At 32.6% G+C, this 15,539-nt stretch overlaps 2 protein-coding genes across 5 annotated transcripts; both read left to right on the top strand.

Annotated features, from left to right (window-relative positions):
* The first annotated feature begins 1,448 nt into the window (after positions 1-1,448).
* LOC130826915 (calcium uniporter protein 6, mitochondrial-like) lies at positions 1,449-7,422 on the top strand. Its single transcript, XM_057692547.1, has 3 exons — positions 1,449-2,043; positions 6,522-6,982; positions 7,076-7,422. The coding sequence occupies exons 1-2, from the start codon at positions 1,630-1,632 to the stop codon at positions 6,978-6,980; spliced, it is 873 nt and encodes a 290-aa protein (XP_057548530.1). The 5' UTR covers positions 1,449-1,629; the 3' UTR covers positions 6,981-6,982; positions 7,076-7,422.
* A 2,800-nt stretch (positions 7,423-10,222) lies between these two features.
* Positions 10,223-14,934, top strand: LOC130827200 (pentatricopeptide repeat-containing protein At3g24000, mitochondrial). Of its 4 annotated transcripts, XR_009047177.1 has the most exons (4): positions 10,223-10,418; positions 10,788-13,496; positions 13,706-13,796; positions 13,883-14,928. XR_009047177.1 is itself a non-coding variant. In XM_057692852.1 (2 exons), the coding sequence occupies exon 2, from the start codon at positions 10,984-10,986 to the stop codon at positions 12,958-12,960; it is 1,977 nt and encodes a 658-aa protein (XP_057548835.1). In that variant the 5' UTR covers positions 10,223-10,418; positions 10,788-10,983; the 3' UTR covers positions 12,961-14,934. The 4 variants fall into 4 exon arrangements, 1 of the variants encoding a protein (XP_057548835.1); XR_009047179.1 differs by having other exon boundaries at positions 10,242-10,418; positions 13,706-14,931; XR_009047178.1 differs by having other exon boundaries at positions 10,242-10,418; positions 10,788-13,796; positions 13,883-14,931.
* Positions 14,935-15,539: the final 605 nt, after the last annotated feature.

The raw sequence follows: 15,539 nt of genomic DNA, 5'->3' as shown, positions 1-15,539 counted from the left end.
TTATAAATCGATGACAACACGAGACCAATGGAAACTCGACACGAACTTCAACCGACACCGAACTGATGCTAACCCGATAGCTCGAATAACCGATTTTCAACCGAATCGTGACTAACCGACCCGACCCGAGTGTGATCCGTCGTAACACGCATCCGAAATACAACCGAACCGAATGACACCCATCTAAAACCGACCCGATCACCCGAATGAACACCTCTACACCCACTAATGCAATGACCAAGTATTCCCTTAAGTGGATTTTTTATAGGTAATAAGTGAATTTATTTTTAGTAGATCGAATAAATGTTAATTGTTATTGATAATTTTGCATATAAAATAATTAAAAAGCTAAAATTTGACCGAGACGGTCTTATTATGAGACCATTAATTTGGGTCGGTCCAATTTGCGTGTGTAACAACCTCACATAATTTTCCTTTTTTTTTTTTTTTTCTTTTTTAGGCATTTATCAATTTTGACCTTAAAGGTATCAATTTCAACTTAAAGTAAACCTTAAACAGATCAATTAAAATAAAAAAATTCAATTTTGACCTATAAGTGATTAATTTTGACGTTAAACTGATCAATTTCTATCTAAATATAGTTTTGTTTTTTCACAATTTCATAACATAATTAATAAAATGATATTATTCTATCATTCTATTTTGATCTAAAATTTTCAATTTTGATCTAAAAATGTTCAATTAAAACTTTAAAATGATCCATTAAATGAATTCTTTTTGGAGATGATCGAGAGTTCATGGCTGCTTTGTTATAAAATTTTAGTTTTGATCTAGAAATGATCAATTTAGACCTTAAAATGATCAATTGAAAAATTAATTTTGACCTTAAAGGTATCAATTATTACCTTAAATAGTTAAGTATTGAGTGCATATTTAGGAAAACATTTTTAGGCTAATTAAACTATCTGTCTCATATTGAAGCGGTCTCGGGCAAGATAAGTGTAATTAAAAATGAGATCAAATTTATTGAATCAGATTGTAAGATCATGTATATGTATTTTGATCCTACCACTTAAACATTAATTGCATTTAAAATAGTTCTGATCTTAAATTGACTTGCAAGTTGCAAGTTCATTTCTAATTAGATATATTTTTTTTAAAATTAAATTGCAATTATATCTTTCATGAATTGTATAATTAGAAGTTTATTAAATGTTTAACTTGAAACGTATATTTTTTGATAATCTCAAATCTTTCAGTTTTTTTTTTCTTCTTTTTTTTTTAAAAAAAGTCACAAAATTCTAAATGTTTAACCCCGAAGGAATTCCCTTTTTCCCCTCCACAATCTACACATGTCTGGCCAAAAAAGTGTCGAAATTCCAAATGCCCGGAAAAAGATGAAGCAAGATTATATTTTTGGACAAATATGAAATATCCCATTTTTATTAAAATAATTTAAAACCTTTTTTTCCTACCATAAATAAAAAACTAAAAACGCGCTTCAAATTAAAACGACATTCTTTCAACTTCTTCCTCTTGCCCACTTCCGAGTCCCGTCATTTTCCAACTACCATTCAAACCTAATAACTTCCATGGTCGATTAACAGAAAACCTTCAATAATATCCACAAATTTAAACAAATTCCATTGAATAGAGAGAGAAGTAAATATGTGGAGGTCGTGTTTTCAGAAGAGCATAACAATGGCGGCGACTCATTGTGGTCGGCGTCAAATTCTCTTTCCATCTTCGCGATTTACGATGTATTCGACGTATGCGACGTCTTCGGAGGATGATAATGGCGATGAAAAGAGGTTAGCTGGTGTGAAACGGGGAGAGAATAAAGAGGATGGGATTTCCTTGACGGAAGTTAAGAAATTGATGAGATTGGTGAATGTTGAAGCGTTGAAGACAAAGCTTGGAGATGAAGGTAAAGAAGTGATTGGATATTCTGATCTTTTGAAAACTTGTGAAAACATGGGAGTTGCGAGATCTGCTGATGAAGCTGCTTCTTTTGCCAAAGTTCTTGATGAAGCTGGTGTTGTTATGCTTTTTCGTGATAAGGTTTATCTTCATCCTGATAAGGTAATTAAATGTTTTGATGTTAATTGCTATTGTTATTTGTGTTAATTTTATTGTGTTTAGACTTTAGAGGTATGTAGTTATGGTGTAATTTATGGTAACTAATTGAAACGTATCGGTTTGTTCTTGACGGAAAAATTAAATATCTAGACACATCCATGTTGTCTAGATTCTAATAAATATGCAAAAACTGCTAGCGTTTTACCATTTGTTTATGGGAATGTTGATTTACAAATCCCTAAATGCTATCAACATTGACTTTGTCCTTGATAATCTGTTGTAGACGTGTTGTATATGTTTGTATTTGGTTGTCTTTATGAAAACAACTAAGTTGAGATATGCTTTTTGGATGTTCTGAATTTCTGATTGGATTTTGGAATTAAGGCTTTGGCGTGTGGACTTTTTGGACTGAGTTTGTGATTGTTGTGAACATATGGTATACTAATGGGGGTTTTAAAAATTTGATTAAGAATTGACATAGTTTTTTGATCGGTGGATTCTATTTGTCTGTCCTGAGAAATTGAATGTTAGAAATCTGTTAACAAAATTATTGAATTGCTAACAAAAAAAGAATTTTTAGGAGCAGTAAGGTTAGCTTTTGCATTGAACTTGTGGCTTAACCCTTTAACTTGAATAAATACATATTGATGGAAAGATTTCCACATTTTTCTCATTGAACTCTAGGAAACACCATTGGTGTAATCCCCATATAATGAGAATAAAGGAATATTTTTAACCTTCTAAGCAGCAGTCCTTGGAATACCATTTAAAAACATATGTAGAACAGCATCTGTTAAAATCATAAACTTTTAGTTTTTAAAATGGATATTGCAGCGTACTCAGCTAGAGAGATTTATTTTTTATATTGAATTCAACCAGTTAAATGCCATGTAAAATTGTGACTAAATCAGACTTTCTATTATGGGGATTACTTTAACAAATTCCATCTATTGCCATCTCGAATCGGATCGAAGTTGTGAACGTCGGAATTAGTATTTTCATGTCCTGTGATATGGAATGTCGGAAAAGTCTGAACAAAACCATTCATAGATAGTGCTGAAGATGTTTGTGTTGGTTATTTGGAATTTGATTTATACCTAAGATTTTATTTTGAGTACAAGAACAAGTTGTGGACACAAATATTTAAAAGAGAAAGAGATTGCTATAGAACAGTATTAAATGCTTGTCCATTTGTATATCTTCAAGGAAGTGTAATTGAGAGAAAAATGTCATGTGTTACTGATAGCATCTATAATTGCTATAAATGATGCTGATAAAATATAAACTAGAACAGTTAAGATGTTGGTTTCTCTTTATTGAAAGGGAAAACGTTTGCTTACAAATACATTTATGTATGGAGAAAATCTTGATTTCTGAAGATGCTTTAGGTTTTTAAGCTTAGGTGTTAATATCAAGAACAAATGGCCTGAATCATATAACTAAAGGAATGGTCAATGAGGCTATTTAGGCTGACTTTTGTCTTATACCAAGGCGTTATTTTCCTCATTGAAGCCTAGGAAACACCATTGGTGTTATCCCTGTGTACTATTAGGAATTATTAAAGTGCTTGGGATATTTTTTTAAAACATATGTAAGGCTACATCCTTTAATTCATTAACTTTTAAAACTGTGGATTGTAGACTACTCAGCTAGAGAGATTTACTTTTCTGTATTTTTCTGTATTGGACTCAACCAGGTAAATGCCATGTAGAATTGTGATACGTAATCAGACTATAAATTGTGGGAATAATGTTATGAAATTTCATGTATTGTAGTCTGTAACAGTAAGGCGATAGCTTTGTTACATGGTTATTCATTCGATTGCAATTCAAGGCTGATACGGGTGTCATCCTTCGCTCTTTATCAACTTCGATGTGGCCATACCAGGATACGAATTGTTTTGATGTGAAATTTGACTCTCTTGTTCATGTAGCAGCCTGTGTGGTGGATTCTCATATAATTTGTAGGTAAAATACTTTTTTAAATTATAAAAACTTGATAATTTGGATCCTCAACAATAGCAATGCCAAAGCCTTAATCCCAAAAGATTAGGGTCGGCTCTATGAACCAATAGATCAATTCTAGTGATTGTGCGCATTAATTTTTCTTCATTCATTTTGATTTTCTATCATCTCAACTTGTAAACCTAAATCCTTTATATAATTTTCCACATCTGCCCTTTAAGTCCTAACTTTTTATCTTCATTTCCGGTTCCCTAATACACACGTCTTTGCACAAGCCCAAATCATCTTAAACGATTTTCTTTTATGTTCTCAAAATTTGCGTCTCTTAAGTCCTCTCTTAATTTGTATCATCTTAATAGTATTTTAGAAATTGAAGGTAATATAATATATTTCATAGGGTTTCTTTTTTCTTATAAAAATCATGAGGAAATTAATTGTTGGAGGTGAAGAACCAGAGTATAAATATCGGAGTCATGACTTTGACAGCCTGAAATAGCTCGCTGACTCGCAGTATGTGGAATGAAAATGCATATTACTTTATTATCACCCCCTTTAAAGTGTTAAGACGTTATTTGAGATCTTATGGATAAGAGGAGTGGGGGCATCATATGGGGTTTACCAGTGTTGCTATTGATTGGGATGTTTCTTGAAATGGCGATGAGGTTTTATCAATGTTACATCTTGCATGTTAGTTCTGTGAATAACAACTAAATCTCAAAAGGTGCTCTTAAGGCTACTTTATCTCAGCACCTTCTGTTGAAAGTGCTTAAGAGGAATGACATTTAGCTGTCTCATAGTACTTTATATTCCTAGTTGATGCTTGGTATTTGGTATCCTTCTTACTAGCTTATTTCTAGAAAATATTCTGTGGATACTGGAATATCTTTGCTTCAAAGTATATACTGTTGTTTGAAATGTTAGTTATAGTGGTTGTTGGAGTATGTAAGGCACTTTTTCAGGTTATAGTCTTATAGATTTATTTACCCTTTTGAGAGCTTTTTTTGACAGATAAGTAGAATTTTTGTAAATTTGTCCTGTATTTATTTCAATGAACATATTCTCATTCATTTTAATTTTAGGGTCAGTTTTGAAGCTAGAGAGTAGAGATTAAAATCTAAAAAGGTATATATTCTTAGAGATGGAATCAAAAACACTTTTGCTTTTCTTTTGCTTGCTTTTTTTATTCTCTTTCTCTGCCATCTTATATTATATGAATGAAAGTTTTGTATACCATGAGTTGATAAATTTCCCTATTTTATACCAAATTTTGTGTTTTTATCTGCCATTCTTTCTTCATGGAAATAATTAATCATTAAACTATCATCTATTCTACCAAAAGTTAACTACCCTTTTTATTCTTGCCTCTGTTTACTTTTTTTGTCGACTTCAAAAGCTCGTTACCAAACAAGATCAGGGTAAGGGCCGAGGATGAAGGACTTGCCAGCTTAGAGATTCTCTTACCATGTCCTTTTTACACCTTATCAATATAACACCGTCTATTTTTGATAATGTCAATATGAAGCATATTGACTTAAAAAAGAATAGATCTAAATATTTAATTTTCTGTAATGGGAAAGGAGCCATTATGCAATTACTGTCTTGTAAACCTGCAAATTCCTTGCAGAACATAATAATCAGCTCATCACTGATCCACTGAAGTGAATAGCTTCAGCACTTCCTGTTCCTGCAACAACTATACATACAAACCACCTATATCACTGGCTTCCATAGTATACCGAAGCGTTTTTCATTTGGAACAGCTGTTTCAATGGTGTGAACGCTTGTTTTTACAGAGTTGTATGCAAGCTGTGTCAGCTGTCTGTAGACAAGTTATTCGTTGGAATTTGTGTGTTACAATTTTCAGAAGTGGAGTGACGGAGTGGGTGAATGATACTTGCTCTACAATATTTTTTGAAAATGATCTTGATTGACCAAGGCATTCATTAGAATCACAGCAGCCATTTAGTGTCTCAGCAGAAGCTGGCATTAGAATTTTGTTCTACTGCATATATTTGCAAACACCGTCTTTCTCTAAATCACTGAATTTCGGTTGCATTTGATGTACCTGATTGGACCTGGAAATCTATCCATTTAGCTTGAACTATTTCTTGGTTGAAACCAGTGTCACATGGTTTCTTAATCTCCCCGCGAATTGCATATCAAAAAAAGTCAATTATTTTCGGTTTTGGGCTTTTTTTTTTCAACAATTTTGAGCGACTCTCGTAATCAAAAGGGGAATCAGCTGGCGAATTATGTTACACTGGTCGAAACATCTATGTGACGTTGAGAAGACTCGTTTTCCCAATAATGTCCTTTTTAAATAATGGAATGGCTGTCATTATACTGCCATTTTTTATTTCAGAGATTTTCTTTTTTTCCTTATATTCTTTGTAATCACTTGCCTTTGAGGTTTTAAATTGTTCAATCCCCCCAGATGATTTTTTGACATTATTCATCATTTAGTCAGAATCCCGAAATTTGTTTGCCATCTTCTTGCTATTTGTTATACCTATACAGGTGGTAGAACTGGTCAGGAGGTCGGTGCCACTTGCTTTAGCTCCTGAAGATGATCCTAGGCGGGAGGAGTTGCAGAAATTGCAAGAGAGGAAGGAAGAGATTGACAAGCAGGCACATAGACAGGTTCGTCTGATGCTGTGGTCAGGCCTTGGTGTAGCTATATTGCAGGTCGGGCTTTTCTTTCGTCTTACTTTCTGGGAATTCTCATGGGACGTCATGGAGCCAATTGCCTTTTTTACAACCGCCTCTGGCTTAGTGATCGGTTATGCCTACTTTATGATAACCTCTAAAGATCCCACATACCAAGACCTAATGAAAACACTCTTCCTTTCTAGGCAGAGGAAACTCTTCAAAAAATACCAATTTGATGTTAACAGATTTAAGGAGCTCAGAGAGAAGTGCAAAAATCCTCTTGACAAGAAAAGGATGGACGAGAATTCAGTACTTGAAGATGGATAAAGGTATATATTTAACCACGTTCAACCTTTTTAACTCCTAAGTTCTAATTCGATATGCATCACTCATAGTTCATATCAACTTGCTAATTCACACAGGATCAATATCTTCCAGTACCGATGAGGATGTATGACGTTGTGATTCCTTATCTCCAGAAGCTCGTACGTACTATCGTAGTTCTTATTTGATTTTTCAATATTCATGATTTTACGAAGCTAATTATATTACGCCATTATCGGAAAGCTTTGGTTCTTCTGTCTTTTTTTCCCTTGGGCATAGGGCTAGCCTAAAAGGTTTTTTACTTGGCTTCAACCCTTGTTCCTAATGATAGAGGAGTCTAAAATTTTCCTATTGTGGATAACACTTGCTAACTTAAATTTTGTATACAATGGAAGTTAATCTTCTGCTTTATGATAATGACATTCTCAAGTGACAAATTTTGCCACTGATTCTAAGAACTGAATTTCTTGACAATCAAACATTTTGAACTTGAATGCATTTGGTGATTATCCTGAAATTATAACCACAAATTATGCTTTGCAAAGTTTTATAACGACAAGTAATCAACATGTTGAAAGTGTCAATGGGAGTCGTTTAAATTTGACCTGATTAACTGAAACCGAGTATGATTTAACTCGGCCTAAAATAACTCATGTATAAAAATCAAAATAGATTTTCAAGATATTTATGTACACATTAAAACTAAAATTGATCCAATTCGAAATATTATATTCAAAACTGTCCAAACACTCATATGTAGATCTTTACTCGTATTTTGAGTTATGAAGGAGTATAATTGTAATACCCTAAATGCTCTCACGTTTGGCATTGCAATTTGTAATTGGTACAAAGTAGTTGGAATCATGAATTTATCATCATATCCAGTGTATCTAACTTATAGTAAACTATGATGAGAGTTGAGAAGGGAAGGAAGACGACAACTCATACCCATAAAAGACGATGAAGCCGAAGAGTCTCTCGGCTTGAGAAAAATCCTTAGATGAATTTTCAGGTGAAAATGTTCTTGCAACGAAAAGGACTGAGTGATGATAAATGCGTAAATCCACAACTAACCAAACAAGCTTGGCCTATAAACATAAACATAAAAACGAGTAAAAGAATGAACGGTAAAAGGCGGAGACAATAACACCCATTGGTAATTGAGAAATTATCAGTAGCCTAAGACATGAGTATGGCATCTCCAACTATACCTATCCCTGATCAGGTCTTTAGAGAGGTAACTCATGCAAGTTGTTTTTTATTTGTTCCTTTCAAGTTCTTCTAAGTGTTAGGTCTTCTTCAACTTTTTTTACCCTCTACTATTATACTTTCGATCCTCTTACTGAGGTGTTAAAAGTCATTTTTTTATTCAACAAAGGACATCACAAAACCTGAAAGCTGGAATTGATCAAACTTATTGAATGTATCTTTATACTCTTTTTATTTCCTTGAGTTTCCCTCAATTTTTTTAAAAAAATTTCATTTATCAACTAATGCAAGCTCAATGGAATAGAGACAAAGTCTCTTAAATAAGTAAGTTGTTATATAATGTTCAAAATAACAGACGACAAAAAGATATAACACACCAATATAGCAGAAAGCATAGACACCAAGAGCATAAGGAATACCTATTCACTTCATTAAAAGACTATTTTGATGAAATCCAATTTTCAGTTACTCATTAGTGAAATTGCAATGCATGCTACGCCGTTGATATCAATAATGTCGACTTATTATTATTAAGATCGATATAAATGAAGACTCAAAACTCAATCCTTTTTACGGTCTAAAAACTTTAAAAATATCTAATTTTTAAATTTACATATTACAAATTATTATTTTTACTTAGAAAGCAACATGGTCAAGTTATCATATAACCTATGTCAATAATGTTTTATAATTATTGTCATATTTTTACCTTTGTTGATGACTAATTGTTACGTAATTATTATTTGGGCTATTAGTGGATATTTGTTTTGTTATTTATTTATTTTTTTGATACAGTCAAGTTCTATAGAGAGTTGTAGGAGTAGCGTTATGTTCAAAAATAAAAATGGGGCAAATTTGCTAGGACTAATTAAGGTAAACTCATTAATTAAGACGAACAATTATTTAATAAGTTTTCAAATACAACGTTCATTCATAACATCTCAAAAAAAAAAGGTTCATTCATAAAAACAAAACCATTATTTTTTTCATAACTAAAAATCTAATACGGTTTGACATTACTTTTTGAATTTCTTCACGATCCTCTCAATCTCTTTCTTTCTCATAGAGAACAAATGAGATTCCAGTTTATTCTTCACGCAATCTAACTCGTGTTAAAGCTTTTCTTTCTCATTGTAGAATTTAAGAGTAATATCCTTGTGCCATTTTGTGTCTTCTTTATCAATTCATTTAAAATAGTTGCAATACTTAGTGAATGATTCCTCGTCAACGTCATTGGACTATAGTAACATTTATCTTCATTGATATCAATGTCTGTAAAATATAACCACAAAGTTTATTAAAACTAATTAAATAATAAAGTTAACTTTAACAAATAATAAACATAAATAAATATGTATTAAAATTATTAATTCAAAAAATAAAGAAATTTGAGATATATACTTTAGCTTAACTAGGGAGATATATGTGATTAAAGTAAGTGATCGTGGAAGAAAAATATGGTTTTGGATGGAATCAAAATAAGCAATTTGTTTTTTTAATTGAATAATGGATCGTTGTTACTGACATCAATCTATATGACAATTAGTTTGACTAATTACAATGATAAAAGTAATTGTATTTAAAAGAAATAGATCGCTTTTCCTACCAGCAATCCATTTATGGGTAGTCAAAATAGTTGTTGTATAATGACTACTTTTTTGATAAGAGTGAGCAATTTTCTTCCCCTACGACTTTTTTGATTGCTTTTAAATGGATTGTTGTATAATAAGACTTTTTAGGAAAATAGTTTTATCCAAAATTTGAGAGAAGGGTGCTTTTGATACTTCTCTATTCCAACCAAATAGTCTTATTTAATTTTTATATAAACAATAAAAAATTAAGTATAATCGATTAAAGCAATATTTATATTCAAATATAAAAGATAATATAAAAAGTAAAAGTAATGGTGTCATATTCAAAATAAAAAATAAGACAATATCACTGAATTATACTAATTTAAAAAATAAAACAAATTAAATGGAAGTAAAGAGTATCAATTTTCCAAAAAAAAAAAAACTTTTGTTAATAAAATGGACTTATTGATGTTCAAGCCCCTATTTGGCTATTTCCATTCTCCGATTCCAATTCCCACTCGCCAATGGTTTGCTGAAGTGAACCTCTCCTTCACTTCCTTTTCCTCGAATTATAAGCTATCACTCTTATCTCCCCTTCTCTCTTACTGATTTCTGACCAAGGACAAATCACAAATATCAAATACTAATTACTTCAAAGGTGACTTCTTTTACTTCTTTTTTTTTTTTTTTTTTTTTTTTTTTTTTTTTTTTTTTGTATTTGAGTTATCCTTTGTAGTCATTTTTCAATTGTGGGTAGTTTGATCCTTCTAGCAGCCATTTTTTTTTTTACAAAACTGATAATTTGTTACTTTATTCATGAAATTTCCCCCTTCATTTTCTAGGTTAGTTAATGGGTATAACATGTGATTAAAGATTACTTAATTGAATTTAAGAAATGGGTTTTTTTGAAAAGAAAAGATTTGAATTTGCCTCAAAATTTAATTTCTAGGAGAGGGGCTAGTGATACTTTCTTCAGCTGTCTCGATTCTCAATTGCTTATATTGGTTTTGCAATTATTTATTTGCAGATTGTAAGATGATATCAAGCTAGCATGCTGCTAATTTTCTGGATATAGTATGCTATAAAACCTGTTTGTTTTAAGTTCATTCATCAATTTCATTATGCTGATAATCTTCACGATGATTTAGAACCTTTCTGTAGTATGTAGTTGTATCTAGTTCTTTACTGGATTTCTTCTATACAAATTACTGTCTCTGTAATACATGAGAAGATATACCTTATTTTGTCCAAGGATTTTTTATTGTATCAACTTCAAAGGCCTTGTTTCTGTAATAAAAAGTCATGATCAATCTTGGATTTCCTTGGGAGCTCAAGCTGAGTGTCTGTCCACTGAGTGTAAAGCAGAAAGACCTTTTGATGCATCTCAAATACCCAACTACTATTCTAAATATCGGGTTTTCGAGACAAGCGAACAAGCAGTGGAGCTTGTTCGACAAGGTTGTCGAAAACCCAATCCACTTTTCTATAATAGATGGTTGCAGAAATGTGGGGAGTTGGGTGACCTTAGAGAAGGAAGTATTGCTCATACCCATGTCCTTAGATCTGAGTTTAAGGATGATATTAGTATCAACAATAATATCTTTAACATGTATGTTAAGTGTGGCAATTTAAGTGAGGCTTGGAGATGTTTTGAGGAGATGCCTTTTAAAGAAACCAACAATTGGACTTGTATGATTATTGCTTTTACACAAAATGGTAGGCCCGAGGGTGGTCTTTCTTTGTTACCGAAGATGATACGTCTTGGCTTGAAACCAAGCAAATTCACCTTCTCTAGCCTCCTCAAGGCCTCTTGTATAATCTCTAGTTTTAAGCATGGTATGCTTTTGCACACCCTTTGCATCAAATATGGTAGTGATTCTAATGTCTATGTTGGAACTTCTCTTTTGTATATGTATGCGAAGAGTGGATTTTTAGATGAAGCGCAGTCGATATTTGATGGGTTAATGAGTAAAAATGAGGTTTCTTGGAATGCCCTAATTGTCGGCCGTACTAGAAAGGGTGAAGGAGAGAAAGCTATTGGTTTGTTCCAAAGAATGAAAAGAGAGAACTTTGAGCCTAATTGTTTTACATATTCCAGCTTGCTCAATGCATGTGCTGGTATAGGAGTTCTGGAGCAAGGAAAATGGATACATGCTCATATATTAAAATCCGGGGAGAAGCCTTTTGATTTTGTTGGAAACACTCTTCTACATATGTATGCGAAGTGTGGGAGCATTGAGGATGCTGAAAAGGTATTTACTAGATTGAGGGATAGAGATGTTGTTTCATGGAATTCGATGCTAAATGGATATGCCCAACACGGGTTAGGACACAAATCATTGGAGCAGTTCGAAAACATGTTAAAAACCGGTATACAACCCAATGCAATAACTTTTCTTTGCTTGCTTGCTTCTTGTAGCCATGCTGGGCTTGTAGAACAAGGACAATATTACTTTGAGATGATGGAGGAATATGGCTTAGAGCCTAAAATAGAGCATTATGTGACAATGGTTGATTTATTGGGTCGAGCGGGTAAACTTGATCAAGCTCTAGGGTTTATTAGGAATATGCCCATTGAACCTACTGCAGAGATGTGGAAATGTTTTCTGGGTGCATGTAGGATGCATAGAAACCTGGATTTAGGTGTTTACGCAGCTGAACGGGTTTTTGAACTAAACCCTTATGATTCAGGCCCTTATGTGATACTAGCCAATATGTATGCTTGGGCGGGTAGAAGAAATGATGTTGCTAGGGTGCGACAAATGATGAAGAGGACTCGGGCGAGAAAAGAACCTGCTTGTAGCTGGGTGGAGGTCGAAAATGTAGTCCATGTGTTTGTCGCCGATGATGATACTCATCCTCAGAGCAAACAGATCTATGATATGTGGGAAAGTATTTGTACAAAAATAAAAAAAATTGGACATGTACCTGACCCTAGTCAGGTTCTGTTGTTTGTTGAGGATCATGAGAAGGAAGTAAAACTGCAGCATCACAGCGAAAAGCTAGCGTTGGCCTTTGCGTGTTTGAACACACCACCTTATACCACTGTCCGAATCAAAAAGAACATTCGAGTATGTAGTGATTGTCATTCGGCATTTAAGTTTGCATCACTAGTAATCGATAGAGAAATTATATTGAGGGATACGAGTCGTTTCCACCATTTTCGAAATGGTTCTTGCTCTTGTGGGGATTACTGGTAACACTGAATATCCCAAATTGTTCTGAATACATGATATTGGAGTAACAGGAGTTATGTACTCACAAAGATGAGATAATGGTGGGTAAAAAGCATAAGGCTAAATTTGTAGCTTGAAGATAGCCCAATTGTTTTCAATTGATGCCACACAAAGCGTCTATACATATGAAGAACATTCTCGATTCCTCATTGATCACCCGAGGATTTGCACAATTACCATTCGAAGCTGTAATCTCGGATAGCCCATTTTGCTAGGTAGACTTTGTGGTGGTATTTTGGAACGAGATATATCATTTTTTGATATCGTGTTAAGGCTAGAGAGTTCCCTATAAGGCTGGAAGGAGAATCAATTTATCATGTATGTGTATGTGGTGAGAATCGAACCTCTCTTCAATGATGGAAAGAATTGCTTCAAGTTCAAAACCAGGTCAATCCATGATTCTCGGAAAGAAAGGGTTTTTCATGACGGTGTTTATTTGAGGGTGATTTTGTGTGGTTCCCTCGTGAAATGAAGTGATATGCCAATAAGTGCACGCGAAGGTAATACAACAATAATGTCAGAGTCTTAGTTTCAAAAGATTGGGGGTCGGCTACATGAACCAATGCTCCAAATCTTCTAACAATGCTCCAACAGCAGTCTTGAAAATTTTGGGCCCCGTACAAAACTTACATTGTGCCTTAGTTATAGTAAATATATTTATTTTATTAATAAACTTAGCATTTTTTTTTATTAACTTTTTCATATACAGGAGAAAGAGGGAGCCCTGTGCGGTCGATCACCTCGGACACCAACCCCAAATATAGAAGTTCTTGATACAAAGCTGGAATTACGAATATTTGGTACTTAAGAACTGTTTGTGTAATACGTATTTATGATCAACATCTACATGCATTAGTCAATAGTTTTGTTGTTTCTGTTGTTTCAGGATATCCTTTCAGCCCGAGCATTCTGCATACTTTTATTTGTTTATGGCATAAAATGAACACATAAATGTGTTAGTTGCAGCTTTGAAGAAGCTTGTTTAGGGTGGGTCGAACACTCACTCTGCGTTGAAGCAACTCGATTATCATTCTTTTGTGTGTTGGAGCTACTCCATATTAGAAGTGTTTTTAATCTAATGACTTGGTATGACTTAGACTTGCCCATATTTGAATTCCTCCTTGTTATAGCTTTGAATGTTGAATTTCATCGAAGAGTTTGGAAAAACAAGAAAAGGGATATACTTCTTCCAATTTATTATACTTGCTATATTTTATTTTTTATGCGATATAATGCGTTATTAAGATCATTGTATATCTTGATTTATGTAAAACAAAAAATTATAAAAATTAACATTATGAAAATATACGATTAAACGATTTATAAACAATACTCCCTCCGAACCAATTTAAGTGTCTCATTTCCTTATTTGGCAAAGTCTTTTTATTTGTCTCATTTCTATTTTTGTCAATCTTTTTTAGCTAAATATCTTTAGTTCACACAAGTAATTACGAATATACCCCCATATACCTTACTTACCCAACTGCCTTTCACTACTTACCCTTTACTACTTACCTTTTTAATGGACCCTACGCCCTCCTTAATAATCGTGCCCAAGCAAATGGGACATCTAAAATGGTTGGGAGGGAGTATTACACTTGAATATATTTTTCCTTACACATTGGCCGCAAAATGTATTATTGTATACAATAGTACTAGAGACTCAATTCATCTGTCATCATTGTAGTATTGTTTGATTGTTAGTTGTCACTTTCAATGATAAAATTTGATTGTGAATTGTTTTATGAGCTACGACCATCATTTATTTGCAAAAGAAACAAATGAATCGAATAAAGTTTACTCTAATAATTAGAGATCTAGTTACACCATCAAAATCAGCCTTAAGGACTCTGAGGGTAGAAGGAAACCACATAAATTTTTTATAAATTCTCGTTTAAAATGATCTTATTGTGAAATATTTATAAACTGAGCTAAATAGTTCACAATCACATGATTCTTGACAATAATGCACTAAACATTCTTTGCATTTTTTATTTATATTTTAGATTGATGTCGATGATAGAATTCTAATATATATTTTTTTACAAAAATATTTATAAATATTTAATTTTTATGATTTAAAATTTGCATAATCAGATATATGAAAGATTTTATTAGCACATTGAAATTTGAATAATGAATACTCATAAAATCAAACAAAATATATTTTATTAAGGAAAAACTGTTGAATATTTCATCCATCTGCTATGAGTTATCTCAATTATTAATTATTTTCTCATTGCAAATGATGAGTTGTTAGATAATAATTCAAATGTTAAATTATTCACATCAAATGTGTGAAAGTAGGATTACTTTCTAACAATTTTTTTAAATTGAAACAAAACAATACTCCCTTCTACTTCGTTCACCACAAGTGTCCCATTTGCTTAATACACTCTATTGAATGCACTTATTCAATTTTTAATATCTATAATTGTGTATAATTAGAAATTGTGAAAATTTCATATGAATAATTCTTACATTGAGACGAATCAAACAAGATCCCACTTTATAAGTTTTAACTTATAGATTAATAATAAAAT

This window comes from Amaranthus tricolor, chromosome 11, assembly GCF_026212465.1.
Source record: "Amaranthus tricolor cultivar Red isolate AtriRed21 chromosome 11, ASM2621246v1, whole genome shotgun sequence".
NCBI lineage: Eukaryota > Viridiplantae > Streptophyta > Magnoliopsida > Caryophyllales > Amaranthaceae > Amaranthus > Amaranthus tricolor.
This window is presented reverse-complemented; position numbering and strand designations above follow the sequence as displayed.